The 22,224-nt window shown below is 35.8% G+C and overlaps 2 protein-coding genes across 3 annotated transcripts in view; one reads left to right on the top strand and one right to left on the bottom strand.

Moving 5' to 3' along the window:
• Positions 1–3,340: 3,340 nt before the first annotated feature.
• LOC127138735 (pectinesterase/pectinesterase inhibitor PPE8B) lies at positions 3,341–5,635 on the top strand. Its single transcript, XM_051065242.1, has 3 exons — positions 3,341–3,784; positions 3,980–4,504; positions 4,768–5,635. The coding sequence occupies exons 1-3, from the start codon at positions 3,469–3,471 to the stop codon at positions 5,439–5,441; spliced, it is 1,515 nt and encodes a 504-aa protein (XP_050921199.1). The 5' UTR covers positions 3,341–3,468; the 3' UTR covers positions 5,442–5,635.
• A 10,408-nt stretch (positions 5,636–16,043) lies between these two features.
• Positions 16,044–22,224, bottom strand: part of LOC127138734 (pectinesterase/pectinesterase inhibitor PPE8B) — a 38,011-nt gene continuing 31,830 nt past the window's right edge. Inside the window, exon 4 of one of the 2 annotated variants that reach the window (XM_051065241.1) lies at positions 16,044–16,816. In XM_051065241.1, the coding sequence (XP_050921198.1) occupies positions 16,523–16,816 (294 nt within the window). In that variant the 3' untranslated portion in view covers positions 16,044–16,522. The remainder of the gene's footprint in view (positions 16,817–22,224) is intronic. The other variant, XM_051065240.1, reaches the window with a different exon arrangement.

Raw genomic sequence — 22,224 nt, 5'->3', positions numbered from 1 at the left:
GATGTTCTTCGGACTCCCCAACAAGTGGTATCACAGTTATGATTAGTCTCAGTGTGGGAGCAGAAGTGGAGTCTTAATATGGATTAAGGTTAGGGATGTGAGTGACTCACACTTGTGGGGGAGATTATTGAATTCAAGTGTTAGTAACTAAGTCGAACATCAATTAGAAATGGAGGAAATGTTGGATATATAAGAAAATTGACCCATATATTCATCGTCTTAAGGTTTTGGATGGATATATGGTGTCAAAATATCTTGAATCCTAAATGTTTAATCTATTGACACTTATGACACTCCCTAGACTCTCCAATAAGTGGTATCAGAGTCATGGTTAGGCTCGGTGAGAGAGCAAAAGTGGAATCCTTATATGAATCAAGATAGTGATATGGGTGACTCACACTTGCAAAAAAGATTGTTGGGATTCAAGTGTGAGTGATTAAGTTTTAAATTGATATGAAATGTTGGGTATATAATAAAGGTCGTTTTTTTTTTGCTTTTGCGGCGGTTAGAACCGTCGTAATACTTGAGTTGCGACACTTGGTCAACCGTCACAAATTTGTGTGTCAGTACATTCTGCGACAGTTTGGAAAACCGACACTCCAACCGCCATTAATATTTGCGATAATTTTTTATTTGCCTTAACAACATAATTGCGACGGTTTTAACCGTCATTAGTTTTAGCTAATGTTTTGTTACTATTGCACAAGTAAATTCATAGGTAAATCTGTAGAAAATTCTAAATCACATGTAAATCCGCATGTATGTCCGCAACTAATATATTTTTAAAATTTTTAAAATATATATATACACACAGAGAGAGACAAACGAATACTAAAACTTTCTACGTTTAGAATGGACCAAAGTATACTATCAATAGCGCAGTACAAAAATAATTCAATTAGGTCAAAATATACTATCAATAGGAGTATAAATACATATACTCTTTTATTTTCCTTCCATCCTCTTTCATGGTATAATTCCTCTTTTTATCTGTGTGGTGTCCATTTTGTTCATGTCTTGAATGATTCTTATATCTATCTCCATTGTCATTGTCATCCTTGCAACGCATATGCTTTTCCTTACCATTAGGATCATCTTTGTAATTGTGTTGATATTTATCATCTTTTATCCCCCTCTCCTCAATGTTACCCCTTTACATGTTCCTATAATTGAATATAGCCACCGATAGATTTGTAATACTTCTGTGCAACTTTTATGTTGGTGTCATTTTTGCCTATGTATTTATTCGCAAAATCAAACAACTGAAATTTATCAAAACCAAATAGATTCTATTTGGAAATAGAATAGTCAATTATTTTCATTAAACAAATTAGACAACATTAAGCTTGGTATGCCAAGTAAAACCTAAATAAAGATTCAAATCTATAGATTTAGATTTTGTTTTAAAATCTTGAAAGGAGAAAAGGGAGCATCATCTTATTTATTAGTAGGCTAAATGCTTTGCTCATTAAAGAACCCAAATTTAAGAAAGAAACATTTTGAGAATACATGGTCACTAATAACAAATTGAAATAGGTATTCCTCGATATTAAAAACCATATTGAGACTACCTTACTCACTCCAAAACGACTTAGACCTATGCTATGCTAGCTACTTTCTTAATTTAGATAAATCTTTATGTTAAAACAGTAACTTTAGGAATAAAATATCAAATTAACAATTTTTCAAATGCTAAGGCAGTAAGACTTCATAAATGCTTTCAAACCTATATGTTGTTTTTGAAAGAGAAAATTGAAATGTTTTTAACATCTATTTTTGAACGGAAAAATGAAAAATTATCTTCACCGCAATTTTTGTAAAGAAAAATTGTAAATCATCTCTATACACACAACTATCCAAATCTCCAATACACTTAACAGACTAGTATTGTTGTGTTGAATAAACTCAAACTAAATACACTTATTATTTTAAAGGTTTGAGTGAATATATAATATCAAGATATCTTAAATCCTGAAAGTTTAATTTGATGACATTTTCTACACTTCTCAAACTCCCCAAAATTATTCTCGATAGTAGAATGTCTTAACATAGTTCTTAATCCATGAGTTTCTCAATATAAATTTTGTTTTTGATATACCACCTTTAGAAACAGAAGAGTAAAACTTAGAAAAATCAAACAATGGTATATAAATATTTTTCCTTTTTGCAATAATGTTTATAACGAAGTTTAATAATTTATTTATTTTAATTTAAAAAACATAAAACTCTATTATGAAATTTTAGTACGAATATGATATTTTCATTTGAAGTCTACACTTTCCTTAATATTTGAATCTTTTCAAATATATTATTTTTTAGTTTTTGTTTTGTAAATGAGTAGGGATGAATGAAATGAAACGAAATGAAAATTTCATTTAGTCTTTCGAATCCATATTTTACTATTAAATAAAGTAAATTATTCATTTCAAATAAGATGCAATGAAATGGAATGTTAATTCCACTTTGCTCATATAATTTTAGCTAATTAAACAATAAATTTTAATTTTATTCCAATTGTATACCACTCAACTCCATTCACCCAAACAAAATTTAAATTTATTTGAAGTTTTGAATTGGTTGTTTAATTTTGAATCTTGAAAAAAATATGTTATTTTGCACTTGATCCTTATTATTTTGTTTTTGTCTCTCTGAACTTTGTCTTAACTATCTCAAAATTTAATTTTAATTTTAAAATTTTTGCTTTACACCTTCTTACCTTCTTTCAATTGTAGAAAAGTGTACAAAATCTATGATCTTAAAAATCAATGACTAAAGTTGAAGATTAAAAAATTTATATTTAAGCAAAGTTTTGGGAGGATATTAAATTAAATTTTAAGATGGTTAAAGAAACCACATACATATTTAACTATTATGATATTGAACATTTGATTTTAGTGAATTGAATTTAATATGGACTAAATAAAGAAACAAAATCAAATAGAAAATGACATATACTTACAAAAATTAATTACTAAAACCAAAAAACTACCCATTTATATAGACAATATATTACATATTTAAATCTACTCTCTGTATTCCACCATACCAATGCAAGTTGGTCATAAAAATTCAATGAGTAACTTCATGTGTTACTATAAATAAACCAAAGTTTACCATCTAAAATCAAACTCATGGAAATAGAATAACATCAATTAAAATCAAATTTTGGTTTTTACCTCATTTTGATTTCACACCACTATTATGAATTCTTCCAAAATTTTGCTACAATGATGAACTACTTTAAAAATTCAAATGTACCTTACCCTCACTCCATTTCCTTTTTTTTTTTCTCACTTTATTCTTCACACATTTATTGCAAGAATTAAGTGTAAAAATTAAACTTTTTTTACTTCTCATTTTTCACTATAAATAATCTCAACATCTCATAACTCTTATTAGCCTCTCAAAAAACAAAATCATATTTTTAGTGACACTTTCATAGTGTATGTAATAATTCAAAGTTCTAAAATGGCTCTCTCTTTCAAAATCCAACCATTCACAATAGCCACATTCATCTTCTTCTCACTCCTACTCTCTCTCCCACACTTCACTGCTTCTGGTTCTCCCAATGATTTATCATGTCTCAAAGTTTCTCCCATCAATTTCACCAACTCCGCCAAAGAAGTTATCACCAATCTTCAAAAAGTCATCTCCATTTTATCGCGCTTCGCAGATCCTTTCGGACAATCTCGTCTCTTGAACGCTGTTTCTGATTGCCTTGATTTACTTGACATGTCCGCAGACCAACTTGACTGGATTATTTCCGCCACTCGGAATCCCACAGGTACTAATAATTTCTAAAAAATATTAATACTGACACATTACACGACACTGACACACGATAGCTTTGCTATGTATAATTAGTATCAGTGTCGTGCTGTGCTATGTGTCCTTGTCTGTGTCAGCATTATCATCTCCTCTTGTTTTTTTTTTTTTTCTTTCATTTGTTATCATTGTAGCTAAATCTTTTGTTTTACAGGGAAGGATAAAAGTACTGGAAACCTAAGCTCGGATCTAAGAACATGGCTGAGTGCTGTTCTTGTGAATACAGACACATGTATAGAAGGATTACAAGGTACAATTGTGATGGGTCTTGTATACGCTGATCTTGATCGTGTAATGTCCTCGGTGAAGAATCTTCTTGATGAAGTAATTCCCATCTACGATCAACTCCCAACTGCTACAAGTTCGGATCAATTTCCCTCATGGATGAAAGACAGCGACATGAAGCTGTTGCAGGCAAACGAAACTACTGCAGATGCTGTTGTGGCTGCGGATGGAAGTGGGAATTACAGTAATGTGACAGATGCGGTGTTCGCAGCTCCTGAATTCAACATGAAAAGATATGTTATATTTGTGAAAAAAGGTGTCTATGTTGAGAATGTTGAGATTAAGAAGAAGAAATGGAATATTATGATTATAGGTGAAGGTATGGATGTGACTGTTATCTCTGCTAATCGGAGTTACGTCGGTGGTTCGACTCCTTTTCATTCGGCTACCTTTGGTATGATTACATTCACACCCTTTACTGTGTTGGTGTTAATTTCTCTTTTGCCTATTTTTTTTTTCTTTGCATCAAGTAAGGTGAAATTTGATTTTTTTTATGTATAACAGGTAAACATAACAAAATATGGAAAAAGAACAAATCAGTGATAGTGATAGTGATATTTTACTAACTTTTTTTTGCCAGAAGACATTTTTATAAATTGTTGAATGGAACTCTAACCCAATTCTAATAACTTAATTTTCATTTTCATTTTTATGCAGCTGTAAATGGTAGAGGGTTCATTGCTCAGGACATTTCATTTCGAAACACGGCAGGTCCAGAGATGCACCAAGCAGTGGCATTAAGATCAGACTCCGACCTCTCTGTGTTTCATCGGTGTGGGATATTCGGTTATCAAGATAGCCTATATCCCCACAGCATGCGTCAATTTTATAGAGAGTGCACAATCGCTGGTACCGTGGATTTCATCTTCGGAGATGGCACGGCCGTGTTCCAGAATTGCCAAATACTAGCCAGGCAAGGGTTGCCTGAACAAAAGAACACTGTTGCTGCTCAAGGACGGATAGACCCAAACCAACCAACCGGTTTCTCCTTCCAATTTTGCAGCATTTCAGCAGAGAATGATACCGTCGCAACATACCTTGGTAGACCCTGGAAGAATTTTTCAAGGACAGTCTTCATGCAATCCCACATGAGTAACGCGATAAGACCAGAAGGGTGGTTAGAGATGAACGGGAGTTTCGCTTTGGACACATTGTACTACGGTGAATACAATAACTCTGGACCGGGTTCTGTGGTCGCTAACAGAGTGAAATGGTCGGGTTACCATGTGCTCAATGACTCGCTTGACGCTAATAAGTACACTGTGGCTCAATTTATTGAAGGGGATCTTTGGTTACCCTCCATTGGTGTTAATTACACGACTGGTTTGTAATTCATAATGGTTCTTGGTTTTGCATCAAACAAAATCTATGTAAAAGTAAGAGTAAATGGGTTACTGTTAACCACAGTTAATCAGTACCTCATAATTAGATATTTTTAGATGTTTTATTTTGAGCAAGATCTATGATATGCTTTTGTATGTGTGTTAAATTTAAAGGCTTTATGAATTTGGCAAAATTTAATTTATCGAAGGAGTTTGTTTGTCTTTTGTAGGCGTGGATGGTTTAAGAGTAGTGGTTGAGATGCTCGTATCCATTCGGTTGTAATTTCAGTATCTGGAAATTTGTTTCCATTTGGATTACACAATCAGGCGCACTATATAAAGCACGAAAACTATAACCTTTCAAAACCCTTATCAAATATTTAGTTTTTCATCAAAACCACCTTCAAAACATCATATTTTGAAAATCAATTATCATTAACCAAAGAGAAAGAAAACTCATACAACTCATACGAATATAAATATACTCGAGTGTAGTCTCGTTAGACACAACATTAGAAAGAAAACATTTTTTTAATATGATATCAGAAATTAAGGGTTTCACAATCCTTTCTTTTGTGCCTAGAAACCCTGTCGCCCACAATACACAACTACACTGCAGATCTCTGTTCTCTGCCACTACGCATCTAATTACTGTCACACCGCCACCACTAGGTTCGCAACACTCCGACGAACCCAGCTACGCAACACCCACCTCCAACTTACGTCACATCCACCCTCACACACGGCCATAATCCCGGTGTCTGATGTAACATCCTACTTCTCAACTCGACAATTAAATAATAAAACATATATAAAACATAAGTATTTACTAAGTAGGATGCTACTCACAACCATCAAAACATTTTTTCACCACATAATAAAGAAACAACTTATTTATAAGCAGCGCAATTATAAAAAAAAAACATTTGGGATAACAAAATAAAATCAAACAAAAAGATACGCAACATAAACAAATATAGGACAACCCGATCCCCTTATATTACATATTAGAGTGACTCCAACTATAGTCCCGAACGACACGCAACTAAAGAGGCACAACACTGTCCTCAACCTCAATCTCCCAATCAGGTACCTGATTGTATGTACTCTAGAGGAGCACATACACAACAACACAAAAAGGGGGTGAGAATATATTCAAATAATAAACGGTGCATAAACATTCGGAATAAATTCACATATATACAAAATCATCCACATATCAGAAAACACGCCAACATTATGTATTCACATCTCACCCACATCACAATCATGCAATATAATGCAACAATGACTCGACTCATGTTCATCACGGTCCCCACTCTGAACCAGACTTACAACTCAACTCTATATGCATGCAGTACCGGCTCAACGTTTGGTTCTTCATACGAACCAGGTCTCAATCTCTAGGAACTCCGAGCCCCCACTCTGATCTCCAAGCCCCCACTCAAGGCTTGGGACAAGTCATTATTCCCCACTCTGAACTACGAAATATGTCTCTTTCACAACAACGACACATATGACGTATGACATACAAAGATGTTGTACAACCCCACTATGACTATACATAATCACCCAACAATAAGAGATGCAATACAACCTCACTCTAATTGTAAACAATTATATTTTTACGACATCAATAGTAATTGATATCTCGAATTACCCGTCTCAATAACTCATTAATAAGTATGCATAATAATCCACACCACATCACACTTGTATTTTCATCGTGTATTTCATAATTACACATAAGACTCATTTATGCATAATATTACTCAATTAATCATATAATTTTATTAATTAACTCATATTCATCAAAATACACCAAACAGCAGCCAATCACCAACCACTCGATAAAACCATCCCCTAAAAACCAACTCGGTGGGTCAGAACACTTCCCCTAAAATGATGACGGGTGGCCTGTCACCAAGGTGACACCTGTCATATTCTTTGTCACTCAGCACATAACACTTGTGATGATCCGCAAGACTACGCCTTCCTGGAGATCATGAAGGTCTCCTTGTCATATACTCGTCGTCCATCAGCGCTTCACATCGCATGATTCCTATCACCTTGCTAACAGAAGAAAATTTGCATTTTGCTATGGAAGAACATCAAAAACCCTCTCAAAATATCCCCAAACACTTTTAAGTAGTCCAAAATAATTACCCACATGATTACCATACATTAGTATGTTATTTCCTACTAATCTAACATGTTATCCCATTGATTTAACCAAAAAAATCAGAATTTATTCATGCTTTGAAAATCTCAATTTCATGTCAAAACTCATGTTTATGAACAAATAGCATATGAAACAATTACCAAAACTACAATACACGATTTTGCAATTAAATCATGGCATAAAAACATAATTGCAATCATATGATTCGTCAAACGACACCATCAACAAAAAGAGAGAAAATCCTATTAGAGGTTAAAGGAAACCTCTCTACAGTTTCATGAATTAAGAACCCATAGATGAAAAATCTCCCTACCTTGTAATTCCAGCAAAAATCAGCAAAACAAATTTCTAATGATCTATTCTCTCAAGCTCTAACTCTCCCTTCCAAAGTTCTTCTCTCCAGGTCCCTTCTTTTTCACGTACTGATTGAATAGTTCCCTAAAAATCTAATTTTCTCTAGTTTTTAGAATATATACTATTTTATTTAATTTCTCTAATTTACACTTTTTGCCCAACTAAAGTTTAGATTTCCTCCATTCACCAGTAAACTCTCTCAATTCATAAAATTGGCTCAATCTTTAGTATTCTCTCCAATTTTTAATTAATTTATTAATTAATTCCCACTAAACCATTTAATTAACATAAAACACCACAAATGCCATCACTGGCCAAACATGTCATATATCACAAAATAATTATTTAAATAAATTACTCAATTGAATCACATGACGGAAAAAACTTTGGATATGACTCTATCATCCTACTCTTGGGGAGGTCTTCCAAAACCTCTAAGTAAACCTCAGATCTCTATCTGACGAATACTTGAAGGAATATCATGCAAGCTAACAATATTCTTAATATACAACTCTACCAACTTCTACAAGGGATAGTTGATCTTAATCGGTACAAAATAAACCGATTTAGTCAGTTTGTCAACAATAACCCATATGGAATCACATCCCTTCGTTGCATTCGAAAAACTTGTCACAAAATCCATGGAAATATTATCCCACTTCCACGTAGGAGTACTCAATCTATGCATCAGTCCCGACGACTTATGATGTTCAATCTTCGACTTCTAGCAAGTCAAACAAGCATAAACGAACTCAAATACTTCCTTCTTCATTCCTGGTCACCAAAACAATTTCTTCAAGTCTTGATACATATTTCTGGAACCGAGTTGAATACTCATACCACTTCTATGACCTTCCCCAAGAATGATCTTCTTAAGCTCTAACACATCTAGTACACATACCTTATCTCCGAATCTTATCATACCATTCTCGTCGATTCTGAAGTCACCTCCTTTGCCCTGATTGATTGACACAAAATGGTTAACCAATCCCAAATAAGCTTTCTGGCCTTCTCCGATCTCTTCAAGGATGCCACTGGTCAGCTTCAACATACCCAAATTCACATTATTAGGAGTATCTTCACATACCAAACTCATGTCTCTGAATTATTTGATAAACTCTAACTCTCGAACCATAAGCATCGATATATGGTATGACTTCCTACTAAACTCATTAACTACAACATTGGATTTAACAGGATGGCAACTCAAATAAATATCATACTCTTTCAAGAATTTGAGACATCTCCTCTTCTCATATTTAACTCCTTCTGGTCGAAGAGATACTTCAAACTCTTGTGATCACTAAACACCTCAAATCTAGAACCAAGCAGATAATGCCTCCAAATTTTCAATACAAACACCATGGCTTCCAACTCTAGATCATGCGTAAGATAATTCCTCTCATAAAATTTCAAATGTCTATAAGAATAAGCCACAACCATTCTTCTTCAACACACCACCTATACCCATCTTTGAAGCATCACAATACACCACAAAGAACTCACTTGGATTCAGAAAAATAAAAAATGGAGCTAATGTCAATCTCTTTACACTGAACACTCGACATATAAGTCTAACCCTTTTGAGTCGACTGAGTCAAAGGAAAAGCCAACTTTTAAAATCCTTTGATGAACCTTCTATAGTAACCAGCCAAACCAAGAAAACTTCTTAACTTGGTAATAAACTTCAGGGTCTCCCATTGCAACACAGTCGTACCCTCAAATTTACCCTACCTCCATATCACCCTCCATAACCCTAATTCATGAGCATACATTCCCCACATATCATTTCATGAGCATTCACACCTAATGATCCATAATGTTCCACAAGCTTAAGGCATGGGATTCATCTATGAAGCCTCAAGACTCACTAATCATGTTGAGGTGTGCCCAAGCCACCTTGACCCTAATCTCCAATCCTCAAGCATCCCACAAACTTGGAGGATCATTCAAGTCATCTCGCTCACTCTCCAAACGCTAATTGGATGGTGATTCCCCATTGAAGACATGTGAAGATTCATTTGGTCACCCAAGGACCTCAGCCCTAGTTCTTGACCCTCATTGGCTTGTACAAGTCATAGTTCACCTTGAGCCTTGATCTTGCCATTAAGGACCCCTAAAATCCAAAGTTTTTTCATACCCCAGTCCTTTGAATCACCTCAAAACTCTAATTTCACTCGACATGGTTCTTGATGAAACTTGTGGTCCAAGAAACCCTATTTGGTACATCTTTTGGTTCATGGATTTGCTTCATTTGATCATCCAATCATACCAGAATCCATTCATCTTTTATTCAAATCAATTTCAACCATAATTCACCAATCAAACACCCATTCAATCTATGTTACAAGTCTTTCGTTTAGTCACGAACTTTGAACATTCAATGCCTTGCATTCACCTATGGACTTGACCTAAATCACCTCACAAAGCTCAAAAACTTATTTTACACCATGATATGATCATATTAGCTTCACACATCCATCATTGTACCATAAAAATCAAGAAATCACAAAGTGACATTTCTAGGTCAAGTTGGTTGGTCACATTTTGGCAAGAATGGCCTATCATTTGGTCCAAAGTCCATAATTTTTTCACCTTTCAAAATTTTCAAGATATTATCTAAGCTAAACTTCCTAATTGAGTCCCTATTAAACTTTGTTTCAAGGTCTAAGACCTAATTCATTGAGCAAAGACCTCAATTTTTGCATTGGCCAAGCTGGTCCAAGTGCATAGTATGACCTAGAAACATGACCAAGACCACCAATTTACCACATTGCCATTTCCAAACCATAACTCCTTTTGACCTGGTTCTTTTTGCATTTCATCAAGAACATGGCAAGAAACATTTGGCACAAATTTCATGCAAAATGCACTAGCCAATTTCATTTAGCCCTAGTTCAGAGTTGGGATTTTATCATGATGCATAGCCCAGACCTCAACCAGCCAGAACTTGCATTTTGATTCACCAAGGTCCCAATCCACGTATATCTGATTCCTTTTGACCTATAACATGTTACACAACATTACAAAACACAATTGAAGGTCAACTTGGATGCAAAAATCTTACCAATTGCAAAACCCGAGCCATGTGCAATTTTTTTTTCTTTCCAAAATGGTTAAAGTCCAAATGCATATCAGGTCACTCGAATACCTCTGGTTGCTCTTGTTTGGTGCTAAGGACCAAACTTAGTTGGTTGGTGAAGCAAATCAGGTCAAAACATATCATTTCACATCCTAAAAAAGTCCACCTTCGAGCATGCTTCAAGACACATGTGATTTCTAATCAAACCACCCTCATTCTCTCACATATCTATTCCAACACCTCCCATATGAATAGGGGGAGGGTTTCCACTCTAAAACTAAGCTTGAATAGCCAAAAACATTTTGCAGCTAAACCGAGTTCATCCTTCAAAACCAAGAGATACCATTTCTGAGTTCTAAAGTTTTTCAACTCAAACCAAGTGCCCATAATCCATCCACAAACATCACTCAAGCTTTCACAAACCCTAACTCACCTTCCAACACCTCACATGAGCTACTCAAACTCATCAGAGTTTACTTCTAAAACCGACTCCGATCAGGTAACTACACTCACCCCTTTCGTCAAATAAGTTATCATTCGACTCGAAATCATCCACTGAAGCTTAACCCTATGGTTTGAGTGTTTATTATCCAATATCAAGCATTTAATTTTTGTTTTAGGTTAATTTGTTCTTATGAACTTTTTGAAAAATACTCTACACTCAGAGCCAATCAATGGCTCATGAGTGTGGAGCTTAGATCGTTGATGTGCGTAGAAGTTGTTTCCATGCTTGAATCCACTGAAAAACTCGTGTTTTGAAGTTTTGGTTTTGGTTGTCTTGAGGTTGAAGACGACATTGTTGCGCATGTTTTTGAATTCAAATAAATTCTGTGTCCCACTCTAATTAGTTAACTCACACGCGCACCTCATTTTAATACTTGTTTTATTATTTATTTCAATTGAAGCGCATTTTTATCACCAAGAGTGCTTGGCTCGGTTGGTGAGGGGGTTGACCCCAAGGTCATGGGTTCAATCCCCAACGCGCCCATTTGCCTTGTTTTTGATTTTATTTCTTTTCTTTACTTATTTTAACCCTATTTATTTTCCATTTCATTTGATTTTTTTACCACTTATTTTATTTCTGATCCAAATGTTTTCAAAATAAACTCTTATTATTTTTTCCTCTTCTATTTTATTATGCTTTGTTTCATTTTATTTGGATTTTTTTATTGACTTATGATGCCTTGAACATTGATGGCTAATGAAGCCTGTTATGTCATGATTATGGAGTAATTAGGGTTGATTAAACCTTCTATGTTTCAAATCTATCAATGAATGATCAATGGATCATTCATGATACTTTGAGGCATAGATAGGTTACCTCTATATCAACCAAACTTGAATCATTTAACACATAGATGAAGCTTTGTTTGTACGTACTAACTTGTGATTCCATTTGATTCATTTTGTTCCCACTGTTTATACTAACCATCTAACCATTATGCTTCCTTGTTCACTTTGTACATTAATCATTGTATAACTTGTCTAACCTAACCTTTGAATAAACATATTAATCTTTAACCCTTGAGTGATAGAACCTTCCTTTTGTCAAGCTATTGATAGATGGACTTAGGGTTTGCATAACTTTCATTGTTACAAATCTATTGTTAGTTAATCATTGATCATCTTCAATACTTTACATCAGTGATAAGTTATCCCCTGATGCGTCATATTTTGAATCTTTTGACCTAAGGATATATAATCCTCAAGAGTTTAACTTGTATATACTACTAACCACTAACTATACTTTAGCAACTTTGTTTATCACTAACCATTACCGTGATCTTGTTACCATTGTCTTGTGGTTTATTTTATGTCATCCATACTTATTAACCATTGTTATTGTGACCTTATCATTATCAACTTGTGATTTACTTTTAAGTTATTGCATTGTAATTTACTTTATAACACTCATCATCATTGTACATACTCATGCATGTTTATTTATTGTTTTTTGCTTTGTTGTCACCATAAACTTAAAAACAACAAAAACATGATAAAATGATAAGACCAAAAAGATCCATCCCACTTGTAATCAACTTGGACATAAAGGATTTCATCTTAGGACCTTTTCTTGGAGGACCTTGCCATTATCTTGTGATACTCTGTTTTAACTTTGGATTTCATCTGTAACTTACATATTTGTTGTAAGAATGGCATTATGGCACTATCTTAGGGAGACATGATTGCAAGACCGGTATCCTTTGTTAGCTTATGTCACTTTTACACACATAAGGATTTCTCTTGGGCTACCTTATAATGAGACCCTTCACTTTCTTGTTTGGTTCCTTTGTATATCCATTACATTACCCAATTTCATAATCAAATAAACAAACCCTTGATTCGATGTCAAGCAGAATTTTCTTAATCAAATTCAAAATACATTAAAACTACGATTAGTATTATGCTCCATAAGACTTAAGTGGTGGAGAATGAGTAAGAATTGAGCTTTCCTACCCTTGCTCATATTATTATGGACAAAAGACGCTTCACTTATTTGTCTAGAATTTTCACCTCCACCCATAGAATTTAGTGCAATCTAATCATAAACATTTTTTTCATAAACTCTTATTCAAGGTAAAACCAATACAAGCCATCAAACCTCATTTTTTTTGTCCTAGGGCATCACACCGAAAGCCCTTTTCTTAAAGGCGAAATCAACCAACCGACAAACATTTTCTACTCTGAACTATGGAGTTCTGATTCTTCATCACCCAATGAATGATAGATAGGCATAAAGGCCATAACCCTTGGCAAGCACAATAATTAAAAAAAACCAAAATCCCATTCTTTCACACTCTTTTTGAAAATAAGAATAAAACAATAAGCGAGATAAATACCCATATACGCAGACAATCTAAATGATTCCCATGGAGTAGCATGGACATGAGGAGTGCTAATACATTCCCCTTGTGTAACCGACTTCCGAACCCAAGTCTCGGTTGCGAGATCGATTCTATATGCTTACCTTTGCACTTCATGTGTCACTTTTCGTCTCAGGGGTTTTATCGACTCTTTTCCCTCTCCTATCCCGTAGAGGAATTCCCAATAAAATTTGGTGGCGACTCTTCTGTATTATGCTTTTCTCTCTTCGATACGGGGCATATTCTTTTAGTCAGTCGGCTAATTCGCGGTAGCGACAGCTGGTGAATCTGCCGGGGATACGAATTTAGTTCCCTAAGCAAGTCTAACCTGATTTATCCGCTTATTTATCTTTGCATATTTATTCTTTTATTCTTTATTACTAACTGTATATATTATTCTTTGTTTGTCTGTGCCTTTGGCCCTCTAACGAAGAACAAAGACGGTTAATAATGATTGCAATTAAGCTTTGTGTGAAAGACTCTTCACCCGAGTCTGAGAGCTTACTTAAGATAGGAGAGGTTGAGTAATATTGATCCCCGAGGAGTTTTCCTCGTGAAGGGTCTTACGAGAACTTCACTTAGTTGTAGACTCTTTTAGAGGTATTGATGATCGTTGAGCTTTCAGCGTAAGCATCCTTATCTTCATTAGAGTCTATGACCTTAAGACCCCCTTTTTTTTAGAAAATTTAACCTTGGTCGGCCTAGACCGATGGTCGTGTAGTATAGGTCTCTGAGAAGCTTTCCTCGCGAGGGTCAATACAAAGATCTCACTTAGAATAGACTTCCTTAATGGAGTTGTCGTCTCGCAAGTAAATTAACATAAGCGGAGGACACTCAATGGAGTATGTGACTCTAAGAGCAGTGTCTTATACCTAATTTTACAAAATCCCTAGATCATGCAAAGTGAGAACCTTGGTCCGAAAGCAGTCATTATTAAACCTCATCGACTTTGCTTACTCTGATTGGGGTGCTTGTCATCTCACACGCAGATCAACTATTGGATTATGTTTCTTCTTAGGCGACAACCTCATAAGCTGGAAAACAGAGAAACAAATGGTTGTGTTCAGACCCTCCTTCAAAGTGAAGTATCGCGCTCTTGCAAATACAACATGCGAGGCGCAATGACTATTGTTTCTTCTTCAGGATTTCAGAATCCCTCAACCCCACCATGTGACTCTATATTGCGACAACCAAAGTGCTATCTACATGGCCAAAAATCCCATCTTCCACGAGCGCACTAAGCACATCGAGATGGACTTCCACTTAGCTTGAGATAAACTTCAAGATAAAACTATTCACCTCATGCCTATCAACACTACCAACCAACCAAGTTGCATATTTATTCACTAAAGCTCTGCATTTTGGTCCTTTCTCCTCTTGTGTTATCAAACTTGGACTGTTAAACATACACTCCAGTTTGAGGGAGACTGTTGAAATACATAGGCCCAACACGAAGTCCACTTAACCTATTTTTCTGTTTTAGTTTGTTTTTCTTTTTCCTATTTTTTAGCATTAGTTTTTCCTATTAATTGGATAGTCTCCTCCTTTGTATTTTTTTTCCATTTTCTTTTGCAATTAATAATACTTTTTGGTCATCTTCCACTATGGTGAAAAATGATCTATTGTGCACACATGTTAACAATCTCAATTGGGTTTAGGCCATGAATAATGAAATTAAGGCCTTGTCTTATAACAAAACTTGGATTTTCACTACTCTCCTCTAGGTAAGAAGACCATTGAATGAAAATAGATCTATAAAACTAAGTTTAAGGCTGAGGAAACTATTGAAAGACATAAAACAAGGTTAGGTGTTAGGACTTCACTTAAGTCGAAGGTATTTATTTCTTTGACACCTAATCTCCCGTTGCTAAGCTCATAAGTGTAAGATTACTCATTTCACTCACTTTCTCTTTAAAAATCTTTTTTTACACCAATTAAATATACATAATGCATTCTTTCATTGTCATTTGGATGAGAAGGTATACAAAGACCTTACCTCAAGGCATCCATACTTCTCATCCAAATAAAATTTGCAAACTTTAAAATCTTTATATGGACTTAAAAAGTCAAATGACAATGGTTTATCAAGTTGCCTATTGTCCTGTTATCACAATGTTTTAGACAATGCCTTGCAAACCATTCTATTTTTATACATCAATCATCTACTTCTTTTACTATTTTACTAATTCACACTAATGATCTAATAATTATAGGAAACAACTTATACATCATTCATTCCATCAAGACAACACTGCATAACCACTTCAAGATCAAAGACCTAAGGACTCTCAATTTTTTGGGACTCAAAGTAACTCGGTATAGCAAAGGGATCAACATATGGCAAAGGAAATATGTCTTAGACATCCTATCCAACATGTGTCTCCTTGGATGTAAGCCTGTCACAACACCCATGTCTCGAGATACCAACTTAACAAGATCCAACATCCTATAGAAGAATAGTTGGCCAACTCATATATTTACTCAACATTCAACCATACATCTCCTATGATGTTCAACAATTGATCCAACGCATGAGCAACCCTACTAACCCATTTACTCTTACTTTTACATAGATTTTGTTTGAACCAAAACCAAGAACCATTGTGAATTACAAACCAGCAGTGTAATTAACACCAGTGGCGGGTAACCAAAGATCCCCTTCAATAAATTGAGCCACGGTGTACTTACTAGCATCGCTCGAGTCATTGAACACATGGTAACCCGGCCATTTCACTCTGTTAGCTATCTCAGCACCTGGTCCAGAGTTATTGTATTCACCGTAGTACAATGTGTCCAAAGCAAAACTTCCGTCCCACTCTAACCACCCTTCTGGTCTTATCGCGTTACTCATGTGGGATTGCATTAAAATTGTTCGTGAATAGTTCTTCCAGGGCCTACCAAGGTATGTTGGGATGGTTTCACTCTCAGCTGAAATGTTGCAAAATTGGAATGAGAAACCTGTTGGTTCGTTTGGGTCTATTCGTCCTTGAGCGGTAACAATGTTCTTTTGGTTAGGCCTCCCTTGCTTGGCTATTATTTGACAATTCTGGAACACGACGGTGGCATATCCAAAGATGAAATCCACAGTTCCAGCGATTGTGCATTCTCTGTAGAATTGACGCATGCTGTGGGGATATAGGCTATCTTGATAACCGAATATCCCACACCGATGAAACACAGAGAGGTCAGAGTCTGATCTTAATGCCACTGCTTGGAGCATCTCTGGACCTGCCGTGTTTCGAAATGAAATATCCTGAGCAATGAACCCTCTACCATTTACAGCTGCATAAAAATGAAAATGAAAATTAAGTTACTAGAATTGGGTCAGAGTTACATTAAACAATTTATAAATATATCTTCTGTCAAAAGACTGATTTGTTCTTTTTCCAAATCAACTTTTCAAATTACACCTTATTTGATGCAAAGAAAAAAATAGGCAAAAGAGAAATTAGGAGTAACACAGTAAAGGGTGTGAATGTAATCATACCAAAGGTAGCCGAATGGAAAGGAGTCGAACCGCCGACACAACTCCGATTACCAGAGATAACAGTCGCATCCATACCTTCACCTATAATCATAGTATTGCATTTTGGTCCTTTCTCCTCTTGTATTACCAAACTTGGACCGTAAAACATACACTCCAGTTTGAGGAAATTTTTACCTTGTACCCCTACGGTTAGCCTCATACCCCTACAAAAATTTAAAAATTCTCATTCTACCCTTAATTGGTTTTAACCAATTTACCATTTCATTTTTACCATTCAGTTGAAAATTTCAGAAATTACATGTTTCACACCCCTCGCACTAGAACTCCTGCAAAAAGACTTCCGGTATGTATTTTTCCCAAACCGGAAGACTTCAAGAATGACTTCCGGAACACACAAAACAATGAACCGGAAGACTTCATGAAAGAGTTCCGATTCAATCAGAAAAAAATTACAAACCGGAACACTTCTTGAAAGAGTTCAGGTAAACAAATTTACACATACCGGAACTCTTTGGAGAAGAGTTCCGGTTTGTATAATATGTGTTCCGGAACTCTTTAAAGAAGTGTTCCGGTTTGCTTTTTTTTTTAATTTCTTTTAATCTGTTTTTTATTTTGCAGGAATGGAAAATCTTCCCCAAATATGTGTAGATACTACTGATGCGTTTATAACGACGGAAAGATTTGGTACACGAGAAGAGGTTATCAGATGGATTAAAGAGGTTGGAATCGATAATAAAGTAACTGTTATTATCAGTCGTTCAGATACTGAAACGGGGAAGAGAGGAAGAAGTAACAAAATAATATTTGGTTGTGATAAAGGTGGGAAACACAAGATTACTGATAGTGGTACCCAAAGTGTGTCCAAGAAATGTGGATGCCCATTTAAAATCAGGTCGACTCCGGCGAAAGATGGATCTGGTTGGAAGATTGATGTAAAATATGGGTTACATAATCATGGTTTACCTGATAGATTAGAAGGTCATTCGTTTATTGGTAGGTTGACCATATATGAGAAGCAACATGTCGCTGATTTGGCAAAGAGACATGTACCACCTAGACACATATTGCTTTCCTTGCAAGACCGATATCCTGACAATGTCACTCAGATTACGCAAGTATACAAGCATAAGAGTGTGATACAAAAAGAGATAAGAGGTCCTAGGAGTGAGATACAACATATGTTTAAGCTTATTGAGGATGCATGCTATGTTTATTGGAGTAGAAAAAAGGATGACTCGGAAGTGGTGAGAGAGATATTTTGGGCACATCCTGATTCAGTTAAGTTGTTGAATATTTTTCCGATTGTGTTAGTTATGGATAGCACCTACAAGACAAACAAATATAAATAACCTTTGTTTGAAATTGTTGGCATGACATCGAACGAGTTGACTTTTGCTGTTGGATTTACGTATATGGAGTCTGAGCAAACAGAGAATTTTTGCTGGGTATTGGAGAAATTAAAAGAGTTGTTTGTGAAGAAAGACATGTGTCCACAAGTGATTTTGACAGATAGAGATCTTGCTTTGATGAAAGCAATTGAAATTGTGTTTCCCAGGTCGATTAATTTGCTATGTAGATTTCACATTAACAAAAACGTTGGTGCCAAATGCAAACAACATATGGTGAATGACCTGCAAAAGACGATAGACACATTATGGATGGAAGTTGTCTGGGCTAGTGATGAGGTTGAGTATGGTCAACGGTTGCATGGTCAAATGTTGGGAAGCCATGAATAACAACTTGAGGTTACAACTAGGAAACATTAGAGCTTCTTTTCAAAAGAGTTTTTACGAAGTTGAGCACGCGCACGTAAGTCCCTTTTATGGTTATTTGCGTGGTTCCGTATCTCGAGCTGCTTTGAGACGTATTGCTGAAGAGTTATTGAGAGTTGATTATGTTGGAACTAACAGGCAAATATGTGGCTGTACTCTTAGAACATCTTATGGGTTACCTTGTGCTTGTGAGTTAGGAAGATACACACTAGGTGGTATACTGATACCCATTGATGTTGTTCATGTTCATTGGAGGAAACTAACTATGGAAGTTGAGTTAGAGGTAGGTGAAGATGATGGATCAGAGGTGGATATGACTTCTGCAATGGATGAATTGTGGAGACGATTTAGGTCATTAGATGTTATTGGGAAAAGGGCATTAAAGAGTAGGGTATGTGAACTAGCATACCCAACAATGACTCCATTGTGTCCACCACCTGAGAAACTAAAAACCAAAGGAGGAGTGAAGAAGAAAGGGAAAAAACCAGCAGAATATGATGTTTATAGGGACCCTTCGTATCATGAGTATGTTGATAAGGCATCTCAATCTTCACAAAGGCAATCTCAACCATCACAAACTTCGAAGAAGATAAAATTATCAAAGAAGCAACCACAATTCATTCTTCAATTTCCTAATCATATTAGGTCATACATTAAAGATGTAGTTAATGTTGAATCAGATGGTAATTGTGGATTTAGAGTCATTGCATCATTGCATGCATATGGTAAGGATGGTTGGCCAATGGTTCGCAGAGAGTCGGGGTTGGAAATAATAGACAAGGATAGGTCAACTTTGTATGACAAGTTATTTTTTAATCGGTTGTCAGAAGTGAGAGAATCTTTGATGATAGAATCCTTTGGTTCACAACCACCTAAAAAATGGTTGAGTCTACCAGATATGGGTTACTTGATAGCGAATCGCTATAATGTTGTACTTGTCTGTTTAGGCAATCCGTGCATGACTTTCTTTCCGATGACAAGTTCACATTCACCAAATGTCTCTATTTATTGCATTGGTTTTGTTAACCACAATCATTGGGTTCAGGTACGTATTTATATGCCTAAATATTTTAATTATTTCACTATATTATTTCAGTTAATATTTTATGTTATATGACTTAATATTTTAATTATTTTACTTTATCAGGTTAACATGAAAGAGGGGTTTCCATTGCCACCAGTCACATTAGATTGGAAGAAATTTCGTTCTCATACAGCAACTACTTGGATGTTAGGATTTGCAGGACGTATGCAATATTGGCAATTACTTACACCTGTATTAGCATGAATATGTACTCAAAACATAAATATGTAATCAAAACATGAATTTTATATTATGTCTATTATATTCAGTTCTAAAACTTAATACATAAATCAATGTGAACGAGAAATATGCAAAGCTTCAAATAAATCAGCAAACTGTGGATCTTCCTCTTCGGCATTAACCTGTCTCAGATAGCGATGAATCAATTTAGATACACGAGGCCAATCAGGATCAGATGGCCCGGCGTCATATACATGAACTGGTACCTTTCTAGGATCGTCACGATGGGGAGGGACCAACCATGGATGGGAAACACAATAATACCACTCCAGATAACCATCTTCTACATCAAATGGAGTGGTGGCCACGGTAGATGGACTGATCACAGCGATAACACTCTGATGGTAACTGATCCAATCAACACCAATATCCGTCGCCATCATACAATCCAGAGGTGGGGATGAAACATACTGCCTATACCCGAACTGACGTAAACATCTGTCAGGCAAGTATGGAACAACTGTTTCACCCCACTTCAAACAACCCCTATAAAGACATATCTCATCAAATAGATGCCATGCTCTATGATCCTCAAATGGACGCCATATGACGTCGGCAGGTGTCAGCTCGTCCAAAATAGGTCGTAAATCATCAACCTTCAGGACTCCTTGCCTATACGACCATCTCATCGCTCGGGGAAGACCACAGTTATCAGCAGGTTTCCAATTCTCCCCTCTTTTTCCAACAGTTGGAAAGTATTCGTGAATCCAGCACTGTTACAAAATACAAACATAATAAATAAAATAAATTAAGTTAACATATTTTATAAAATGAATCCAACACTTAATAAACAAAATTAAATTATATACCTGTAGGAGAGTAGGATATCCACCGAGCTGTTTGCAACTGTACATGGACGCATCTCCAAGATATCTGTATAGGGTAACTAGTGCAGCTGCTCCCCAACTATATCCTGAACATCTATCCAAGTTCGTAAATAGGAGGAGGTATCGTGCCTCTACAGGTGTAAAGGTCATATCGGCAAATATGGTGGATCCCACCAACATCAATAGATATGCTCTGGTCGCATATGCCCAACTGGAAGCAGCTCTATGTTGTACGAATAAATCGTATAACCACTCCAACTTGTAATACGACCCCCTGCAGCTACGAACATGTGACTGTGCCTGATCCTGTGACACTCCTAGGTAGTCAACAGCAAGTTCTACAGCTACCTCTTCCATCACATCCTGAGGACTCCAGAAGATACCCCTGATGGGCAAGTGAAGCAGACATGAGACATCATCTAAAGTAATGCTCATTTAACCAAACGACATGTGAAATGAAGATGTCTCTAGATGCCATCTTTCCACAAATATAGAGACAAGATTTGTGTCTATCTTGTTCAGACTGGTTCTCTGTAGTGAAGATAAACCAGATCTAGATACCCAACTCTCCATCTGTGGTGGAAGAGCCAATGGAACCCTAGAAGTCAACTTCAGTCCATGTCCAGCAACCTTCAACTCTTTCTTTGGACCTCTTTCCCAAAAACAATTAAAACACATATTAGAAAACAAAATATAAAATATTCAACTATTATTCATTTTCAAATATATCCCGTTTACTTACCTCACCGAACCATAAATATCGAGCAACATGATGCTCGTACTTCACCAAAAGAGACGCATCGTACGACCCTCCTGGATATCCAACCGGCTCAGCTGCAGATGAAGATGCACTCCGGTCTAACGTGCGGACTGGAATCCTACCATATGCACCTCGTCTTC

This window comes from Lathyrus oleraceus, chromosome 4 (genome assembly GCF_024323335.1).
Source record: "Lathyrus oleraceus cultivar Zhongwan6 chromosome 4, CAAS_Psat_ZW6_1.0, whole genome shotgun sequence".
Taxonomy (NCBI): domain Eukaryota; kingdom Viridiplantae; phylum Streptophyta; class Magnoliopsida; order Fabales; family Fabaceae; genus Lathyrus; species Lathyrus oleraceus.
The sequence above is the reverse complement of the archived record's forward strand: the minus strand, read 5'-3'. Positions and strand labels throughout refer to the sequence as shown.